This window comes from Syngnathus acus, chromosome 4 (assembly GCF_901709675.1).
Source record: "Syngnathus acus chromosome 4, fSynAcu1.2, whole genome shotgun sequence".
NCBI classification, from domain to species: domain Eukaryota; kingdom Metazoa; phylum Chordata; class Actinopteri; order Syngnathiformes; family Syngnathidae; genus Syngnathus; species Syngnathus acus.
The window spans coordinates 3,680,216-3,702,397 of record NC_051090.1 but is presented as its reverse complement, the minus strand read 5'-3'; the positions used below and the strand labels follow the sequence as shown (position 1 = coordinate 3,702,397).

The 22,182-nt window shown below is 45.9% G+C and overlaps 1 protein-coding gene across 9 annotated transcripts in view; it reads left to right on the top strand.

Annotated features, from left to right (window-relative positions):
• The window catches only part of dab1a (DAB adaptor protein 1a), an 89,271-nt gene that overhangs the window by 43,567 nt on the left and 23,522 nt on the right, over positions 1 to 22,182 (top strand). For 8 of the 9 annotated variants that reach the window (XM_037249930.1, XM_037249926.1, XM_037249927.1 and 5 more), the window contains exons 3-4: positions 2,461 to 2,520; positions 16,210 to 16,442. In XM_037249930.1, the coding sequence (XP_037105825.1) occupies positions 16,373 to 16,442 (70 nt within the window). In that variant the 5' untranslated portion in view covers positions 2,461 to 2,520; positions 16,210 to 16,372. Of the gene's footprint in view, positions 1 to 2,460; positions 2,521 to 4,161; positions 4,489 to 16,209; positions 16,443 to 22,182 lie in introns of those variants that run through there. The other variant, XM_037249921.1, reaches the window with a different exon arrangement.

The following is a 22,182-nucleotide window of genomic DNA, read 5'->3' as shown; positions in this document are numbered from 1 at the left end:
GGGATCTGATCACAGTCCTGCTCTACTTGCTTTGTGTAAGATGCTGCATTCAAACATCTCCAGAGATTCATTATGCAGCATTTGATGTTGGGGTTTTTCAGACCTTTGGAGCGTAAAAAAGTGCAAGGTAATTGTCTACTGAGACGCAAAAGTGCAATTACCTGCATTGTCATTGTGATTCGTTTATCTGCCTCGCACTCTGGAGTTCCTGGTTTGAATCCCTGATGGAGCAGTCCTGTGTTCTACTCGTGCTTGTGTGGCTTTAGCCAAATACTCCAACTGTCTCCCTCTTCCCAAAAACTGAACTTGGAGTGTTTGTACGTCCCGCTAATGGAAACAGCCGAGAGAATCCGCCACACGCTGGGCTGTCTGCCTGCCTGCGGCATCAGTATGCTGGCAGCGTGGTCATGTGTCTACTCCCCCCCCCCCCACCTCGCCTTTATGATTCCCACTCTCAGTCATACCTGCACCGGTCTGCGTGCACCCTCATTCTGCGACTCATCCTTCTTTCTGAGGGCAAAATGGAGCTCCATTTGGCTTAGCTGCCAGCGCGGCCTTCACTTACTGCACCGCTGAAGAATGGCCAGCCCACTCGCCAAATTCCAACTGCGGCCATTGTCAGATTTTAAACGGGGTTTGTCCAAACTCAGGTTAGAAACTGGAATTTTCAAACCCTGACTTGACTCCATAATCCTAATTGGAAAGCCTGATTGAAACCCTAACATCCAATCGTATGCTTGCTCTTCTGCTTTTTAGTAGATGCGGCCATTAATTGCCTTGCAGATGGCTGTCATCGTGTGTGGGTGTGTGGGGGGGGGGGGTCTCAGTGGGTATCTGGTGAGAGGGTGCTCAAGTGTGGAGGGCTCATCATTGGTTATTAGGAGCAAGCGGGGGGCCGGCATGTTTAAGAGGCACAAAAATGAAAAAGCAAACCTGAGTTTGAAAACCTTGTGTGTGTTACGGCGTCATCGCACAGTTTTCAAGATACGCCGCATCTCTCGGACTTAAATACTCTTTTGAGCCCGAACAAACGCAAGCATCTGCTGTTGCTTATTTCCTGCCTGGCATCATCGTTGCGGAGGAGAAGAAAGAAGAAAACTCCCAACAACCTCGTCGGCCATGATTAATTCATCCCCTATTCTTCTTAGCTGGGAATTAATGTGCACTTAATATTCAATATTCCCATATGCCACTTCACACGCGCGTGATTGCGACATGATTACGAACGCGCGTGGGGGAGCGAAGACGAGCGAGCAAAAAAAGACGAAGAAGACGACTGGTGCGGTTTTGTAAACGACTTGGTTAATTCTGTTTCGCCTCGGCGGTAATGCTTAAGTAATTGAAAGTAGAAACAAAAATGGAAGCGAAAGAGGCAATTTACCGGGCATGACTGGAAAGCGGAGTCGGTGCATTTTCCTCATGCAAATCGACTCGGAAATTACAAGTCGTTTATTTCGCCACTTCTCATTGTCTGCCATGACTTTACGTTAAACTGCCACACTGGGGAAAACAACTCGATTACATGATAACAGTCCTCAGACTGTTTTTAGTCTGCACAATTGGACCTTGTTTAGTGCCGAGGAGTTTTAATTATTGGACACCACACAGGCTTAAATGAAAATTCTGGTGAAATTTCTGGAGGGACTCGATGCATTTTACAACTTGTTGTTCTCTAACAATTCACAACATGGAAATTTCCAAGGATTTCCACTTCGGTGCCTTTCTGTGACTCTTCCAGTCTCTTCAATTTGCTATTTAAACCGTCCTCGTCCACATGCTGTTTGCTAGCGTAACGCTAACTTGAAAAGAAGTAACCACGTACTGAATTGCAATCGCATTATTGAGGCTCAAATTGGCGCAACCCAAATTTGAACCCTCACCTCAGAACCGACATGCTTAACCACTATACCACCCTCCCGAGATGCAAAGCTAGATCTATCCTCACCTGCGCTAACGAGCTAACCTCGGCACGGCGCGCCGAGCCTACAGCTGTTTTATTCATTGACGGCGCGGAGAATGGAACGATTCATCCCCGTCACGTGTCCAATTAGACATCCCGTCGCTCTTGTCATCTCGCCGCGACGTTTGTAAAAATGGGAAGCGGCGCGGTGTCCAAATGGAGGCGAGCCCCACGGTCGCCTCCGTTTTTGTTCCCGAAGCGCACTCACATAGCGTCATTTATTGCCAATGTGTGTGTGTGCGTGTGTGTGCGCGTGTGTGTGTGTGTGTGTGTGTGTGTGTGTGTGTGTTTGTCGGCTGTGTGCTACATTAGCCTCACAGTCACAGGTAATGATCTCATCTTCCCGCTGGCGTTGAGAGGCACAAAAGGAGTCGCACTCACACACTCAGATTGCAATTGTAATGTTGTTCTAATGGGCTACCTGACAAGCGTTTTTTTTTAAAGCCGAGCCCCCCTCACTCACTCCCACCTCTCTTCTTCTTCTTCTCCTCGCCCCGCAGGTGCACCTTTGCCCGCCTCTGAGGAGCTCTGACATGGATGCCAAGTGTGCTTCTGCTCAGGTAGGTCGCTCAGTAAGAAGGCGTTTTGTGCAAGCGGCATTTATTTGCAGTCTGGACGCCGAGGGGCGATCGGCTCCTGCTCTGAAGGGAGTTTTTCCCAAGTCTCCAGTAACCCCATTGCTAAAAATAGCCACAAACGTGGAAAGCACGACTTGCCCTCCTCACCTAGTCCCAGTGCCCTAGCTCCAGCCTCGGTTGTCATGGTAACGAAAGCGATGCTCGAGCAATTTCACATTCCGGAATAAAAAAATAAAAGAAGTTTAGTGTCGGAAAGATTACCCGGAAGGTCGAAAGCGCTTCTCGAAATGAGCCGTGCGTGAGAGCCCAGCTTGTGTGTTTAACCGAATGAGGACAACATTTATGGGAACGAGCCAACCTTGAATTATTCATTCACGATATTGAGAATATACACTGCTACTATTTTGGTCGAGCTCCTCTCACCCCTCCCCTCAGGCCTCTCCGCCGCCAGCATCGCCGCACATGCCCAGTTAAACAGAGGCCAAGCGAGGTTGCCATCCCGGCGCTTCGGTCCAACAGAGCCCGAGATTTTATTCTGTCTGTGATTTTTCTACACTTGAAGTCCTTCGGAGTCACCTCGGCCTTGTGCTTTTATTGAATCAAAGCTCCGATCGGTCTGCATCGACCACGTGAGTAGCGTCAAATGGACTTTCGGTGCGGCCGCTAATGCAGAATGAAGCAGGCCGTTAAAACAAAGCCGTAAAAAGGAAGTTGGGTAAATATCAGCACTTCATTAGCCGCTTTTAACAATGCCTGGTAAATCACCGCCGGACATTTTCAGAGCCTCCTTTACTTTACGGCATGAACAACTTAAAAGAATAAATAAAAAACGTACAAATAATTTAGTTAATTAGTTTTATTTATTTATTTTTTTTACATACGTAGTTTTTGTTTTTGTCATGTTCAGATTCTGAATTGATGAAATCAATCTTAAAGGAGCCAAGACCGGTTTTGTATGGCAGGCTAAAGGCCGCGGCGCTGTTGCATTGTGGGAGCTTGTAGGTGAAACGGGTCGCCGCTAATCTCATCGCGCTGTCGTAAATTCACCTCCAGACGTATCGACGGTGCCGGGAAAGGACGTCGCTATTTATTGATTGGTATTTTTTTTTTTTTGAATAGGTGACATTTGTCAGCAGTGCAATATCCCAAAATAAAAGATTGCATTTATAGTTTAGAATTTCAAATTCATTGGTTATTTCATTTCGCACCCCAGAGACCCAATTGCACAAATCACGACAACGTGCAACCCCCAAACCTCGTTGGTGTGAGGCACACCGCTGGCCCACTTTGCTCCCCCCTTTTTAAAATTTCCAATGGGATGTGCCAACCTTTTAATATTGACAGAAAACAAACATCAAATGCCCCGCAAACATAACACTTTCTTTTTTCATTTCCAAAGTCAATCCGAGACTCGAGTCCCTCCCCTCACTCTCCTTTCATCTTCTCCTTCCTCATTATAGTTTGGTAATATACATTTCTGCTCAATCTCCCCCCCCCCCCTTCCCCATCACTTTCCCTACTCCTTGAAAGCTACAAATAGGACAGTCAGGCATCGGAGGGGTTAAGAGGAGCTCCGGCCCGCCATTGGTTGACGTGCGGCAGAAGGAGGTAACCAGGCAACCTCGGGGAGAGCGAGCAAAAGAGAGAGAGAGAGAGAGAGAGAGAGGGGGTTGAGGAGGAGGTGCTGAAAGAAGACCGGCATAGTTTGGAAAAAAGGGATTGAGAGCGAGAAAAGATGTGAGGAAGCTTGCGCGCGCTCTCCCCGGCATGGAAAAGTGGATTATTGCGCTCGCTGCAACTCTCTGTGGATGTGTGGAAAAAAGCAGCAGGAGGTGAAGAAGGAGGCGCGCGGGAACGCCACTGAACCTGCTTTTCAATTATTCTCTTTCTTTTTTTTTTTTTCTCCTCAAAATGGGAAGTAAGTGTGCTCCTTTTAGCTGCTGTGCAAAGGTAAGTGCAGAACAGGTGTTGGGGGGGAAAAAAAAGTGTGTGTGGAATCACTACAACGCAATTTGTGCTGGTGCATTGAGATGTTGAGTGCATGGGTGTGTGTGTGTGTGTGTGTGTGTGTGCACCCCCCTCCGTCAAACATAGTGTGTGTGAAGCCGCGCTGCTGCATTTCAGTGGCGTCTCCTCTCATCAGCTTGTTGCTAATTCAACCCCGTCAAGCCGTGAAAGTTAGTTTGAGCTCCTTTGCCGTCCGCTTCAACACGTTTTAGCGTCGGGCTTGCCGACGGTTTGCGGGCGGGGGGTGTGCAACCTAAGGCCCGAGGGGGCTAAGTTGGATGAGGACACGTTGAGGGTTCAATCGGCTTGTCAAGTTGTTTTATTTCCATTTATTATCAAAGGAGTCATTTTGATCTTGTGCATTCTTTTTCTCACATTTTGCACGTGTCCCTGAAATGGTCCATTCTGTCGCACTGGGGAAATTGTGGCTTTAAGAAAGGCTCTGATGTTACATTGCGACTCGCAAAATGTCTTTCTGCACAGTCAATCTTCTTATCATGTTATATTAAGCAGTACCCAGTCAGCTTGGACCGCCATGTGCTCATGAAATTCTAACTGGAGTGTCCACCCTGTCAGGAGGCTGACTTTTTTTTGTGCCTTGCTTGCTGTTATGTTCGGAAAAATTGTGGGAGCTTGACCAATATGTATTCTTGACAGCAATGCAATGAAGTAAAATGGAAAATATGAATTTTTATTTATTTTTTTTAAATCATGGGAAGTCTCAGAGGCAACTTCTAGTTATCTTGAGATGGGTTTTTTTCCCATTGCACTGGCTCACACTGAAATCTGCTCCTAGCATGCTTAAAAGATTAGCGAATATTACATGTAATATTATGCTGTAGCTGTCAATCAATTTTTTTTTCCTAATTAACATTCATCTTTTATAGGGCAAGGAGCATTTTTTTTCTTAAACTATTTCAGCGAGTGCCCTCAGGGTAGATTTCTCATCAGCTCTCGTATTGAATGATTGAGGGCCTGCAATGAGTCGAAATCTGAAGTGAACATTTGTACTTGCCTAAAAGACCAAAATAAATGCAAGATATTGGTCTTCATTGATTTTTTTTTTTTTTTCTTCCCCCTTTTCCTCCATTGCCGCTTTCACCAAGTTAAGCTTTTCTCGCAATTACCCCCCACCACTTCCTCTTACATGCGCTTATATGGGCCCTGCAGGCGAGCCCGGTCGCCATGGTAACCCCTGGAGTATTGTTTGGGTTCAAAGCAAGACAAACTATTGAGTGCTCTCTTATGCCCTCCTTCAAATCTCAGCTTCCCAAGCTCTCGCTTTCTTGGGCTCGTCTCATTTTGTTTTACCGGCGCTGGTTGACCGTTTTTGAGCTTTTTTGTGTGTCACCCAGAACTCCCGTTTGTTGTATTTCGGCCTTAAACGTAGCCTTCATGTTTCCAATGACTAAGCTGCCCATCTGGCACCTGCCGTGAGCAATAAAATACTTGCGCTCCATCTTTTTTCGCCAGCTAAAGTTCATCAGTCTCAAGGCCTTACTGTTCAAAATTGTCGCACAAAATGAATACAGCGGCCGTGAGGTGTTTTCCATCTTGACACTCGGATATAAGAAACGTTTCAAAAGAAATCAATAAAAAGTTCCAAGGAAGACATGTCTGAGTAACTTTTCAAACCAGAAGGCCTTAACGTAACATTTTCGAGTAAGGGCAAGACATCATGATCCAAGGCATACCATATCAACCGAATTATGCGTGTATTGTTTCAGCGCCATGGCAACCGGAGGCGGAGCTATGAGTCACGACGAGGCGAGCAACTACGTTTTGAGCCGCGTGACCTCAAGGCGATTGGATTTGGCCCCTATTGTTGACCCGATCAATGAAAAGTGAGCCTCGTTATTATTATAAAATCATGGTACTTGGCAAAGCTCATTTTTTGGGCTAGCATTGCGCGACGCAGGCTTAGTACAGTGTCATTCTTTGCGGTCCAAGTCCATTTCTGTCTCTGGCTTTCATGATGAGACCGGCACTCCTCGCAGTATGAGCTAGAGATGCTGCAAAAGCACTCGTCTGCGTCTCCTTAGAACATTTTAAAATAAGCATGAAGCGAAAGCAGCATGACGCGTCCCTTCAAGAAGAGGTGTTCCACTCTGTTGCTGTTTTGTCACTACCGTGCCTTCCCCCCCCTTTTTTTTTAAAATTTTTTTTTTTTACGTGTAATTATCAACCACACTGCTTGCACACTCCACAGGGAATGTGCTCGCTTGTTTGCTTGTGTATGTATGCGCTCCGTTTCGAGGCCTTTTAGTCCCTGGAGGGAACCTGTAATACCCAATATGTTTATTATTTTGCTAGTGCTGGTGAACAAATGCACAGGATCATACTGAGACTATTTTTCTCAAACCTCTAATATATACAGGAGAGGTGCAAAAGTAGGTCTACAGTGGGATCACATGGGTGAAAATAGTATATAATAGTAATACAGTATGATGGATGTATTTTTTTGTGCTCTTTCTACTTTTCAAAACTGCAGACCTACTTTTGCATCCTTTATACTTGTATGTGTACAAAAAATGTCTCATCTCACATGTCATCCATTCATCCATCCATCCATCCATCCATCCATCCATCCATCCATCCATCCATCCATCCATCCATCCATCCATCCAAGCTCGTGATCCAAAGCATACCACATCTTTCTTTCTTTCTTTCTGTCTGTCTGCCATTGCGGTTCTTTCGCCGCTAGATGCGAGATGGCGCTGGTCAATCCAACAGCTAATCTGCCACTGACGGCTGTAATCTCTTAAAACACTCGCAATCCAGCAGCAGTGCTGGGATTAGCATCTGCAGACACACACACAGACACACACACTTGTGCGCACATTTTGGGTGCACACGAGAAAAGCGCAAACAAACACCAGCCAGTATATTACCCACTTAAAAGCCCGCCAGCAAGTGGCGACGCTGTAGTCTTTATTCAACGAGCGCAGTGGCTAATGAACACGAGCGCTGGTGGGGGAGTTAGCGTCGTTAGCGTCGCCGCTGATGGCGCTCACTCAGAAACTGCACCGGGGGGGGAAGAAAAAAGTTGCAAAGGAGCAACCAATAAGGCAAAGATGTTTTCCTTGGAGGATTTAGTCTTTGTATCTCTCCTCCTCTTCCTTCCTTTCACTTCCTAATTAATTTCCAAGCCTGCATCTCCTCTTTGTTGTCGATATTAGACGCGCTTCAATAGCAGCGGTTAGCAACCTTTCTGGCAGCACCTAATTTAGCTTCTATCCAATCACCATTGGCGGCAGCATCGGAGGGCGGGGTTTCGGATCAAATCAGGAAGTGACTCAAATCGGAACATCATCAATCCAATATGTAATCCAGTAGCACCTTGGACTTTTCCATGCGTCCTGTCCATGTGATGCTACTTAGTCTTGAGACCTTCATGATTTTGGTAAATGGCGCCCCACTGATGGACTGTGCCGATGTTGACATATGTTGAAATACCAAAAGAGCGTGCTCTTGATAATGTCACCGTGCTTCCTGTTGACCGCAGCATGCCGCCCCCGTGTAGCACCGATGACATTTTCCGTTTTAGCCTTGTTTACTGGCACACACGTAAGAGGATTTGACCCGCGTAAATACACATTAGCGACACGCTAACAAAGACCCAGGCCTCCCCCGTGTGTACACACCCCAAATCAGAACCGCCAGAGACAGTTAGCGACGTGCGGCTTTAGAAGCTTTAGAAGCTTGTAAGCGTGCGTTTAGTATATTAGTCAAGCTTTTTTTTTTTTTTTGACGAGGAATAAAGCGACCCGGTGCCGTCGATTTCACGTGTTTGCAAAGTAGCTTAAATCTCGTCTCGCGCAGTGGCAACACGCGTCCCAGCTCATCCCGACACGCCGACGGAATGACTCCGTTTATTTGCCACTAATGAAGTTATTAAAGTTTGCTAGCAACAAAATAAGTAGCAATTACAATTTTTATGAGTTTATTGATTATCTGAAAAATACACATTGTACAGGTTTCATAATTCCGGCTGCCACCGATCGCCTGGTGCGTTTGTTTGGAGGTCGCAAGGTCGAAGCTAGCTATTAGCTATTTTTCAGACGCGCTCATGATATGAATGCCAACAACAAATGATCAGGCTGCTATTATGCAACTGTAATTACACTCGATTGCAATAGCGTTCACTCAACTCTCCATTATTGTTAAGATGTAATTTGCTGCCTTTGATATAAGGTTTGCTGTCTTTTGTCCGTCGTGTTTTGAATTTCAAATATTGCTTGCAACTTGGCTGCCGTGAAATAGTGTCGGCCTCCCCGGTGGCAACAAAGAGCATCTAGCCGCGACATATTCAATCGAAAGCTTACAATGGCAAGGTTGGGACAGGGTGGCATGTGTGTATGCGCCTTTTCTCCGTAATTGCATCCGCTCCCTTTCCGTATCTGTACATTATGATGGGCGGCTTTCAATTAGCGCGACTCTCTGCCAGATAACAGCGGCTCTCCGTCGTAGCGCTCTGATTAGCACGATAAGTCACTTTTTGAAATGAGGGGCGTTAAAGGACCACCCATTCAGCCTCGGGGTCCGTTGCGTGTGTGTATGGAACTGGATTAATGGAAACTGTGAGTGGTTAAACTGATTTGATTGGTTTCTGTGACGTGTGGCGAGAGGAGTCGAGGCTGATTGAAGTGTCCGATGCTCAAGCCCTTCTGACATTTGCCCAATTGTGACATCACAACGGCAAAAACACTAGATTGGAGTTACTGCCGAATTGACCAGAGTAAATTGAAGCCTTGTGGATGAAGTGCTGCCTCCGCAAGTGAAAATATAAGCTCCGCCCTCCTGGTATCATGGCAACGGAAGCACTTTTTTTTTTTTCGAGAGGCCGGTTAGATGATAGATGTGCCAAGATGGTGGAAATTACACACTCTGACTTGGTTCTCGATTGTAAATGGATCCTCGATCGAGGTTTTATGGTGATTTCCCCCCCCCCCCACCCCCCCTCTTACTCTCTCGAGAAGGACTTAATGATCCTGGGCCTGATGAACGGCTTCTCCTAGAATTTGTGCTGCAGGGGAGATTTGGAATCCTGCATATCTGCCGGACATTCCCGGGATTGGACCTCCTCACCGGAGTGGATTGACCCCGAGCAATTTATTAGCCTCGCTGCTGACATTCATCACATGCTTGCCCTCAGGGACACGCACACGCATGTGCACACACGTGCATTAATGCAACAAGGCAGCACCTGGAAAAGGTCGGATTCTTCTGAATGTTGTGACCACGTTGCTGAATTCAACTTTTCCCAACATTTTGAAAATAGCTCAAGCAGGAATCTGATCCGTGTCCTTGGCAAAATATGACTTTGTGATTGTTTTTTGGGCAGAATAAGGTGGATACATTTTAGTGCCCGACCAATTAATCAGCCGGTTTGATATCAGAGTTTGATGTTAGCTCGTTAATAATCGACAAACGTTTTGTGGCACTCGATAGCATATCTGTGGCTAATTATCAATGGTGGCTAAATATTTCATTATTAACTAAATATAAAATTATGTAATTTTTTAATTTATTGAACAAGAGTGTTTTTTGTGGTCGAATTCTCCATTGCATTCTCCACGCAAGCCAAGCAAGCCCATTTTCTCTTGTTGTTCTCACCTGCAACCTCATCAAACACTTGCTCCCATCACCATTCAGTCCGCTCCACACTGCATTAGCGCCGCAGCCAGCCGGCTTGCGGGCGCATGCAAGCGCATATCAATGCCCTCGCATGCGCCCGCAGCTACTACTGTACTCTATCTTAATCTGCAGTCTATTAGCATATTCGCAGTTTGTGTTTTTCTGCCAGTGGAAGCATCTGACAGGCCAATTTCACAGCAGCGTCGGCCTCCATCTCGCTCCGGGCTTCCGGCGAGAAGATAGGGAAGGGTGGGGAGGGGGGGGAAAAAATAAAAAAGCGCTCAGGTCTTTGCCTTCTAACAGTTAGCCTCTCATTGCATTTACCTGCATGAATAAAGAATCTCTTTAGAAGCCACCTCCAGGGCGACATCACAACAATGAGGAAGAACCCTTTATTATATTGTCACGATTGCTGTCAAGTTGCTTTTGTTTGTACGGCACCATATCGCTTCAGCGGTTATCTCGAGGCACTTTCCACTTTGAGACAGTCAAGGACTCGTACATTTTATGGAGTGGTGCCCTGAGATGCAAGTTTAAGTTGTTCCATGACCACACTTGAAGTCAAATGTGCTTCACACTGGACTTGAGTTAGCCGGGGCTCGGTTTGGCCCGTTCTAGCCTCCCGAAAACTAACAATTGAGTTGGCGTTCCACAGGGTTCAATTCCGGGGCCTCTGCCGTTTTCATTCTTTCTGCTGACCGTCAAATCGGCAAAGATACTTTGTCATCGAGGCCGCTTTTGTCCTTTGAAGGAGCATCTTCAAGTTGTGAGAAAAGTACTGAAACATTGAACAAGCATTCAAAAGTTGAGACAAGGTCAGTTTAGGTTGACCCGCAAATTACAATTTAGTTCATTGTGAAATATCACCCAAAAATCCAATACCATCCCTAATTTTTTCTTAGTAGTCTTTTTGTCACTTTTAATCCCCACTGGTATATTTTACACTCAGCCTTCTTCTTTATTGCTCTTTTGTCTTTATCAATCTTTGTCCTCTTCCTCCCCCCCCGTCCGGTGTCTATGCTATCGTTAGCGGCACGGCGCTATGATGGATGGCGCCGAGAGGCCAGGACATTAACGGGCTGGGACGCTGGCGTCATTACCTGTACACACACACACACACACACACACACACACACACACACACACACAGTCTTGGTGTTTCCGATGATGACAGCCAAAGCACGTATAGAACAAATGGTGACATTGAGTTGCTCACCAAGAGTATCGTGCTTGGAAATATGATTTATTTTGACGCTAAATGGGCTGTTCTCCCAGGAAACGAGAGCGATTTGGTGATTTCCAATACAACATTGAGTTGGCATTTTATTGTTTTGTGGTGTAAACGGAGCATGTTTTGCTCAATACTGTATCGGGACTGAATAAGGTACTTTGAATTAAATAATTAGAATTTTTTTGTTTAGGGGAAAAAAGTTGATTTTTTTTGGCTCAATATGTTGTGAAAGTGGAAAGCATTTATGTTGTTTTTTGAGTCGTATGCATTTTGGGGGAAAAAAATGTTTGAATGCTAAAACCCTGCCCCTGTCTGTGCCCCACACACACACACACACTTAAGCTTTTTTCAGGATTTTTTTTTGTATTGACTCTGGGCCCCCCCACTGGGGAGCGAATGGCGATGTTCTGTGCTCCCTGGGAGAGTTCACGCCGACCGACTGATGGACCGCAGGGTGTTAAAAGGCTGGCTTTTTTTGCCAGAGCGGCTTCACCTTCCAGGAGCACATTTCCGCATTTTGCCTTTGTATGCATTTGTGTTGGAGTTGTAGAAAAGTTCAAATCCTTCGTAGGTGGGTCTGTCTGCCACTCCATCTGTTGGTTGGACTTTCGTTGAAAAAAAATCTCACTTTGGTTGGGTAGTCAAGTGACATGAGAGCAGGATGTCTATTGATTTTTTTTTTTTTTTTTTTTTTGCGCTCTCGTCCGAGCTGATTAAGGCTAGCAGGTTCCGCGGTGCAGTAGCCGCATTCCTTGTCATCTCCTTCCAATATGTTTATTTTTATTCTTTGATCACGGAAGGCCACTATTGATTTCCAAGCCTATCCAGTCAGACAAATGATTTCTGGTGGTCATTTTGTCAATTTCCCTTTCGCTTTGTGGGACGCTGTCGCTCGGTAAGGAAGCGAGGTGTCTATCGATTTTTGAACTCCATCCAAATTGAGACAACGCCGGGGTTCGCACAGACACACACACACAGGGGGAAATGGGACATTGTCTTTGTGGAACTTTTCCAAACTACCTTCAAATGTTGCTTCCTTGTTTGACAGCAATTTTGCAGTGAAACATGAAATCTGGTTTTTTTTTTTTTTTTTTGTATGTGTGTTGGATTGTTGGAAATAACATAAACACAAAGTAGAGCAACAGGAGTTTTTCTTTCTTTCGATCGCTCTTCATCTATTTGGATCTGTCTGCCTGCGGCGACGCCTTGAGAGGCATGTGGCAAGTCAGCGTGTGTGTGTGTGTGTATGCACACGTGCGTGTTTCTGCACAGCCATGATTAAGAGTTTTGAATAATTGATGATTGCATCCCTCATTAAGTCCCAGTTGTGCTGCTGCAGGCTCCCCCGCTCTATTTTTACGCCCAACAATTGTGCGCCATTCCACTTTGCAGATGGAGTCGATCCATCACTCACTTTAGGCGCGGCCGAGAGAGGGGGGGGGGGGCATTGAGTGGCCATCGTTAGCAGAGCGGCGATATGATGAGCGTGACTTCCATGACGACGACATTTTTGCGCTTGAAACTAGCATTGTGATTTCCCGCAACGTAAGAGCCGACGAACGAAATCGCCTTTAGACAATCCAATCCGTTTGAGTCATGTGATGAAATGGTACGGCCGCCTGTTAATAACTGACATCCATTCGGTACGTCGGGCAAAGTTCAGCCATGGGTAACTTGACTTGCTGAAGAGACACTCCGTGATCAATCGTAAGTCGTGTTTTTTTTTTATTCCCTATCTCCCCTCTTAGAGTAGTACGTTTTTGCTCACCTGGTTGAGGTAGTACTTCAAACGTTGGCTTGGATGGACATTGGATTAATTTGGTTGCACTTGAATTATGGCGTTGGACAATCACTATGACTAAGTCACTATGAATATGTTGCTGTTCTGAAATAGGATCTCGATTCTCAAATGGCAATGATGGTGATACTCCGTAATGGACTTTATTTTGAATTATGTCGGGACTAAACTGGCTTTGGTGATCTACTTCCTGTTATTTCAAAAATAATGTTGAGCAGATCATATCGCCTACATTGTTGACAGGCATAACCTTTAGCACGCGCAGACACCTGGATTATTCATCTACAAGGGTGTGGAGCCGTACTGATAATAAGCGTCAAATGTTCTCCGTGTTTAGAGAAAGGCTTCCTTAAGATTCAAGATGAACCAAATCAGCTTGTTTCACAAAACCGATATTTGTGCTTCGACTCAAAATTGTGTCAAGAGATCATGAAGACGAGAATGCAAATCGAGAAACGGCTAATGTCCTCTCTCGTGTTCAATGATATTCCATTGTATCCCATCATGCCCCATTATGAGCCATTATGCTTCTTAGTATCCCAAAGTTTGTCCCATACTGTGCCATAATGTCCCGTGATTTTCCACTGCATCACATCGTGTACCACCTATCATGTCCATTTGTCCCACAATGTCCCCCATTTAGTCCCCATTGGGTTCCATAAATGTTCCATTGCATCCACATGGAGTCCCATTAGATTTCCTATCATGTGTCTCATTTTGTCCCATTATAACCCAAAGAATGGCCGGCTGGGTGTTGCTGTTGATGTTGAACTTCAGGACTTCTCGTCCTGGTTTGGTCCTAGTCTTCACTTAACGTTTCCAAGTATTGTCAACAGGGTCAGGACATGAAATGTCACAAAACCTTTTAGGTAGCATCGTGATGAAGATGGAGAAAGTAGTAGTATTTCCGTTCGTCTGGCAGACTTTATTGATTTGCGGGCAGTCGGCTCCCGTTGGAAGCATTTTGGCCGCTGTTACACAGACACACACACATACACACACCGATCCTGACATCGCCAGCCTGTTGGCAGCATTCCATTTATGGACGTCCAATTTACGACGCGCTCTGGTCTGCCTGCCAGACTCGCCTCGCCGCAAGGCGTGTTCACATCCCACTTTGACGCTACTTTTAGCTCAGACGCCTGCTCACACACTTCCAGGTCAAAGCTCAGCTGCAACGCTAGTTATTAGGGATGTACATCTCTAATCCGAAAAGCTGATGTGACCCTTTGCATTACGTGTAAAGCTTCTCCAGATGCCGTCGGATTCACTCCAATTATGATACGATTCAATCCACTTACGATACGATTCACTCCAAGGTATTATCAGTTCCAGTTACTTTCTGATACCATCCACATATTATACATTCTGATCGTGTTAGCGATTATTCTAGTTAACTGCAGATCCGATAGGATCCATTTCAATTTGATACAGTTCGCTCCGGTTGTAATACGATTCGTTCCAAACGCGATTCGATTCACTCCAATTACTATCATTCGATTCGCCGGCCATCGCATTATAGATAATTGTGATGATTTTTTTTCTTTTCCAAACCAACTGGTGATATCTTAAAATGGATTGCGTCGCACTTCCTCGAAGAGCTCAAAGGCTTTTGGGAGCGGGTTTAGATATCACTCTGTTCCTCCTGCTGGGGACTGTGGCTCAGAAGCAGCATTGTGTCTTCTTCTGGCTTTCTCCGGAGGAACGAGCATATGTCTGGAGCCAAGGAGACATCTGGAGACCGGCTCGGTGGCACATTTTTACCACTTCTTTGCCGCGGACTAGCAGATGTTGTGTTTGCAATGCGTTGGGTGCATTGTGGTGGTGTAGAAGCCTGAACTCTTCATTGGAATTTTATAAAAGCTTCACAAGGGGACCTTAAGGTTTCTCTTGTCCAGCCTTAGCGTGCCTGCGAGGAACATGAAAGCGTGTCTGTGTTTCCTGATCCAAGTGGAGGAATTGACCGAGCCACCTTTCGTCACAGCCGGTTTTGGAAAAGCTTGTGCTCGAAGGGGGGCAATGAAGAAAATTGGAGGACACAAAGGCGAGAGTGGGGAGGAGTGTGGAAGGAGGTTTTACGCTCCATGCTTTCTCTCCGGATTTGACTTCCTTTGGCTTCCCATTTGCCCACCCCCCACCCCACCGGGTTCATTATGTCTTCTCTGTTCCCTCACCCTTTACTTTTCTTCCCACTCATCTCTCTTCCCTCTAACCTCTCCCACCCTGCCTCTCTCCATCCATCCATCCATCCATCCATTTGCTGGAGCAGCCCCGCAGATAATGCCTGTAATTGGAGTGACTCGCACTTTTCCAGTGTGTTTGGACCAGATAAAGAATATTGTCAGCATTTTGCCGACACGGCCTCGGCTGTCGGAATTAAATGGACTCTGTTCTGTTCTGTCGGCAGCAAATTAAAAGGCTCTCAATTCATCTGCTCTCGCCCGAGGCTTACAGGGGGCCCTTCTATTCACATAGAAACATAGTCGACGGGGATGTGGCGGTGGGGGGGGGGGGGGGTGTTGGCGTTGGGAGATTCTCTCAAGGAGTGCCGGGTGCTTTTCATTTCCTTCAAGTCTGCACTCGAGCAAGGGTAGATGGAGAAGAAGAGGTCAGGGCTGATGTTTTAAGGGGAACTCCTATGCGTGGTGATTTAATCATTTATCCCATCACCTGGAAACTCTTGACCGCATCAGCGGTGTATGACTTTAATTCACGGCTAGCTGTCTGCGGAGACATTTTGTAACTACAGCAGATGATGCCCTCAGCGTCAAGGACGGGTGAAGTCTGGGCCGTGTTTTTGTTTCGTAACACCTTCCGCTGTTACTGAAGCGGCAGTCATGGCGAGACGCGTTATTAGGAAGTGTTGAGCTGGGTTTCCGCACGCCGTCGCTACCACGGGCAACATGCACTCAAGGCCCAGCAGTCAAAACGAGCTCACCCTAAAGGGAGGGGCAAACATTGTTTTCCCTAACTGACTTTTTTTTGTTTTTTTACCCAGCTCGGCGTGGGTGTACGCCGGACATTGCATCAGGGCTGAAGCCCCGCCTCCCTCCCTCCCATGAGCCCGTGTGCCCAGACACGCACACCCGGCGCCGCCACGCCACGCACGCACGCGCACCCGGCGCCCACACACGTAACCCAACCCGGTCGGAACCTGGAGGATGTCAACGGAGACGGAGCTCCAGCCGGCGGTCCGTCCCGGCACCCTCAGGCGGGACTCCAGGAGGAAAGGTACTGCAAACTTGACCAGTGTGTGTGTGTGTGTGTATTCAGGGAGGTTTATATGGAGCGGGTAGATCACCACAGCAGGTGTGTGTGTGTGTGAGATGTGAGGGGCCAAAGTTGGCCCAGCTGCTTGTTGGCACCTGGCTAACTGTGTTAGCGGCATATAGCACATTCTCACTAAACAACCTGGCTGATGGAGCACCAAAAAAATGCTCCACACGGCTGCAGCTGACTCACAAGCACACACACACACACACACACACTGCAGGTGGCAGATGCGTGCACGTGTGTGAATGCGAGCAGGCGCCCCTTATGTCCTATTTAGAAGCACCTTTGTTTCGCCACAATGGAAATCATGTTCATCATTCATACTGCTCTCTATAGTTGAGGGAGATCAAGACAAATTCTCCCCTTTGCACACTTACACACACACACACACACATACACACACACACACACACTAGGCTGGGATGAAGCCCAGAAGCGCGTATGAGAGGTAAGATTAATGTTTTGCCTTCAGCATTGAGACTTGGAGGTGCTTTAACATCTCCTGTTTGCCTTTTCACTTCCTCACACACGTGCACACTCACACACATGTACACTCACACAAGTACCGCCAACCTTGTGTCAGTGGGTGAAATAAATATTTTTAAAAAAATCCTAAATGAAGCCTTATGTCAGATGAAAATACGAATGTAATGTGTAAGATGTGAAAATTAAAAAATAGGAAGAAAAAAACGAATTTCTAAACTATAGAAATCATAAAATAGATGTAAAATAAATACATGTAAAAACAAACCGATACAAAAATTCAAAGTAGAAAGAAATCTTAATAGCTTATCTAAAAATACAGATAAAAAAAAGATTTGTTTAAAACCGAACAAAGTCTTATCTCACTGTGGGAACTCATCACTCGCCTCATCTGGGTCATTCTGTCTCGTACACGCACACGCACACACGCACGCGCACGCCACAATGTGATGAAAGTGCGGCGCAACACAATTGAGAACAGTCAAGTTAGCGAACGCTGCTCTTGTGCATATGACGCGCACGGGCGTCATGCAGATGTTGCTAAACTGCTCCTCATCATCTCATGAAATGAAAATAGCCCATATGGAGGAGGATCCCTTGCAGCTCGCTCCTCTTCCTCCTCCTCTTCCTCTTCCCCCTGACTGCTAAATGACCTTGCAATGACGAGCAAAGAGACTAATGTGAGGCAATCTCCCGTCTTTTGTCTGGCAGCTCTGCTTTGAATGACAACGAACCAGCGTTGCGCTCTGGCACTTCCTGTTTTATTTATTCATTTTATTTTTTTTTTACTTTCTGTGGCACCTCACTTCTTTTTTTTATTCAATTACCATGACAAAGAAAAAGATAACACTTGGCCTTTGTCGTTTTGAAGGAGAGGGGCTTTTTTTTTTTTTTGTTCTTTCTAGTTTGACACGACGGCCGATGGGTCGCTCCTATTATTAGCGGTCAAGCGCTTCTCGAAGTCGCGCTTAATCCTCGCTAAATCCGAAGAGATTGGGCCCCCATCGCACGCTCGAAATTGCTTCTGAATGCCCAATGAGGCAACATTCGATACTTCTTGAATAGTTTTGAAAAGGAATGGCTGCTATCCGGGCAACCCAGTGGACCACATTTATAAATCGCCGTTCTGAAGTATCTAGGAGCCATCAACCTAATATTTGTCCCCTGGGAATTCTTGGACACAGACAGTATTTTAAATTTAAATTTGCGTCCTCCTTGAGAGGTAATCAGATCCGTTCCCGCCAATCAAACTCTAGATGGAATTGAATTGGCTCAGTGCTGCTGCGGTTGTCATTGTTGGCCAGAAATGGATACGGGCCGACCCAAAAAAAAAAAAAATCTAGTAAAGGCACATTGTGTGACGTCTTCTTTTATTGACGTCTTTGTCCTTTTGGCTTCCGTCTCCTCCATCTGCTGATTTGCGTAAAATGAAGGATGTCATTTCTTACTGCTGCTAATGAAAAAAAAAAAAATCGGCATACATCAGGGAAATTAAAGTGCTCCTAGAGTTCTTAAAACTCGAGGGAATTGTAGGAATAAATCATGTAAAAATGTAAAGAAATGTATATCCAGATTAAAAATCGAAAAATTTGTATGACGGCTGCAGTTTGAGTGAGTCCTGTAAGGCAACTTTGGCCTCACTCGCCCACACTTTCAAAAACATTCCACCCATCACACACAAATATATGGAACTAAAAATCTTATTTGACCATTGGACAATGTGTGTGTGTGTCTTAATGGAGTGTGGATGATAGTTTGCGCACGTCACAATCGTCCGTGTGTTCGCTTCCTCCGCCGCATTACTAACTACGGTCACCATAGCAACAGTTGGCTCCCCGCACATCATTTGCACAAAAAGGAGAAAACATCCGAGTCTCTCACACACACACATGAACACACACTCAATGGAGGACAACACACAAATGGGTTCTGAAAGGACATTTCTTTGTGTGATATTGACAAGCTTGACAACAGAGCAGGCCCACAAGACTCTTAAGTTGTGTCCTCGGTGGAAATGTTTTGAACTGAAAAAGTAGCAACAAGTCTTTTGCAGGGTTTCGTAATCCACGCAGGGTCATTTCTTGACTATGGTAATTCTGGTCCAATTCATTTGTGACCCTCATGAAGGAAGCACTTTGCTCTTGGCATGAAAAGACAACTGCTGGATTCTGAGGAGATACCTGATGCGCTTAGAGAAAGTGCTTCTCGTGACACACACGCACACACACACTTTGCATGCCTCTTGTAATGATTGTCACGGTGCACGAGTGGCCCGCGGTGCAGGCCCATAGGGGGAGCGGATTCAGTGTTGCATGACAGGATGAGGATGTCGTGTGTTTTTTTTTTTTTTCCTCTCCCGAATCCCACTGTGACAGCTTGTCAGAAGGCGGACGGCACACAGGTGTGCACACAGACATCACAAACAGTCATAAATACGCATTGCCGGCATTTTGCCCTCGATGATATTTTATATTCAGCGTATTAAATTTAGCGACAACCATTCCAAATGTTGCGTTACTTTCGGTTTGGACTTTTTAAAAAAAACAACAGCTTTTTTTTTTAAAGACGCAAAACACGGACTACTCGGCGCGTCCCTTTGCAGTTTGAACACTGAAATAAGCTCAAAGCGGCAGCGAGATGAGCCGTTTGATTCTTTGACTCGGCGAGATGCTCGAGGTGTTTCCTCAAATTCGATGTTAAGAAACAACAATTAGCACCTTCTAAAAATAAGCCACGTACCGCTTTGTGGCTACATAACAACGAGCGGCGGCGGCGGGAAAAAAACATCTGCGGCAAGCCGATCTAAGGCAGAGAGTCTCTTCAAGTTTGTGCCGGTGACAAACGGTGACTAAATAACATCAAAGTATCTTTAATCAACATGTGAAAAGAGAACTGTTGCAAAAATGTGCTTACAGCTCCGTTGAGAGCCATTAAACAAATTCGACATAAATTAAAAAACAAAATGGCGTCATTAACATATATTTTGCTTTACGTGTTAGCATTAAGCTAGCAGACTTTTGTAAGACAATGAATACGTTTTCTTAGTTTTATGTTTAGTTCGAAAATAAACTTCAATTGGAAGTAAAAATAAAGAAGTGTTGGGTCATTTCTGGAAAATAATTGGGAATTTGGTTTCTGTGTGTCACAGCCAAAGTACCACCTAAAAAAAAAAAAAAAGCACACACATGAATGATGAACCGTGATAAAATATGGGAACGCTTGTACTGAATTTTTTATTCAGGACAGGCCACGAAGGAAAGTCGCAATGCCATATTTGAAGGAACCTTTGAGTTGTGTTTTTTGACATCATCAAACACCTTCAAATGAAACCGCCAATGGCTGTGGCTCCTGAACTGGGAACGTAGCTGTTGCTCCATTTCACAAATGGACACAGGAGAGTCAAACTCAGGAAAACGCCATGGCTCTGCCGCACGCAACAAGAAATGCCTCTCGGGAGGCAACTGTCGCCACAATTTAAAAGTTCCGTCTATCGGCTCCTTCTAAAACGACCTTGACATCAGGGTGCGTCTGATCCAGGGCCACAAAGCAGGGAGCCGTCGCCTCGGGGGCGCCTTTGTGACTGACTCGCGTTTGAACTCGTGTGGTCCGGGTCAGTGCGGCAGGTGGCAAAGTTTGGAAAACAAAATGATATCAAATACAAAAGTGGCTGAAGGAAATTTAAGAACAAGCTGAGTTGACAATCGACATCAATGCTATCTGTCTTTGTTAATAAAAAAACAGCAGTGAAATGTGAAACCGTTTTCATGAACACAACAGCCATCACGCGGCGGCGCCATAAACAAAAAAGCGCCGGCATCAGCAAACGCGCGAGGCAATTTGTTTCCTCGATGAGTCGCACTTTATCATCGAATTTTACACTCGCCGTCGCTCATTCGCATACGCGTCTCGTCAGTCAAGTGCCAGCTTTTATGCGCTAAATCAATCTTGCTGGCCTGGAACCGGATTTTCCTTGGAACGTGGCGCTTTGTCTCCGGCGAGGTGAAATCACGCACAGACGTGCAAACGTTGGGCATCGGAGCGGGATTAATTGCAAGGCCGTCGAGTGTTGCTCGGGAAGCGTCCCAGCTGCGGTTGCATCTGGAGCTCCTGGGTACAAAACACCACCTGCCAGAAAAAACACGCAACTGCTGAAAAAAAACAAAGAAAAAACGACAAGTGCGCACATTTCCAGAGGCCGGATCATGGCTAATCCCAGATTTGCGAAGAAAGCTCAGTGGCGATTGTTAGCTTGTAGCTGCGGACGACTCGGCCCTTGGTCTCGAATATCTAATAAATATAATGAGCGAGATCATTGAGCTTACCTTTTGCTTCCGTTTATGAGCTGGGTAATTTTGCTGAAGTTAGCAAGACATGTAATTAACACCGGTCATGTAATTGACTGAGGAACCAACCACAGAAATTATATCGAATTAAAAATAATTTGCTACACTCATTCTGATGTGGACTCCTTGGCCACCGGGGGCAGTGTAAGATTTACAAAATGTAGTGGCGACTCAGCTCCTCTCTTGGCTTCTCAGTGCGGCACTAGTATTAGTGGTTCCTAGCAGGGGATAAAGAATATAAGAATAAATTATTTTAAGGTCTCCCTGTACAAGAATGATATAAACATTATATGGGCTTCTGACAAGTGCACCCCAGGGCTCTTTAAGCAAAGAATTAATGGCCGAACCTTGAGGGCAAGGCCAAAGGTGAGCTATCATGGAGGGCAAGGTGCGATCGCAATGCATGATGGGGAAAATCCAATTCCATGTGTGTGTGTGTGTGTGATAACGTTGATGGAGAAGCCTGCTGGATGAGAGTGATGCATTGAGCGAACAGGAGGTTACAGTTGCTGGGGGCGACGCCTGGGGCTTTCCTGAAGGGCCCGACTGTACTCTACCTCCCATCGATCACGAGTGTGTGTGCGTTTGTATGTGTGTATGTGTGTGTCAAAGGGGCTTCTGCCTGTCATAACGCTCTAATCCTGAGTGACATCTATCCAGGGAGGCCTTGCTCATTCAACCATTCATCACCATCCATCCTCTTCTTCATCTCCCCACTCCCGTCGGTGCCCTTGCGTGTGTGTGTGTGTGTGTATATGTGTGTATGCGCCCCCCCCCGTTGAGCATCAGCCATAACTGGCACATTGGCAGATTCCCTCAGTGTTCACTTTTGTGTTACTTTGAAGGTAAAGACATCACCCGTCGGTGTGTGT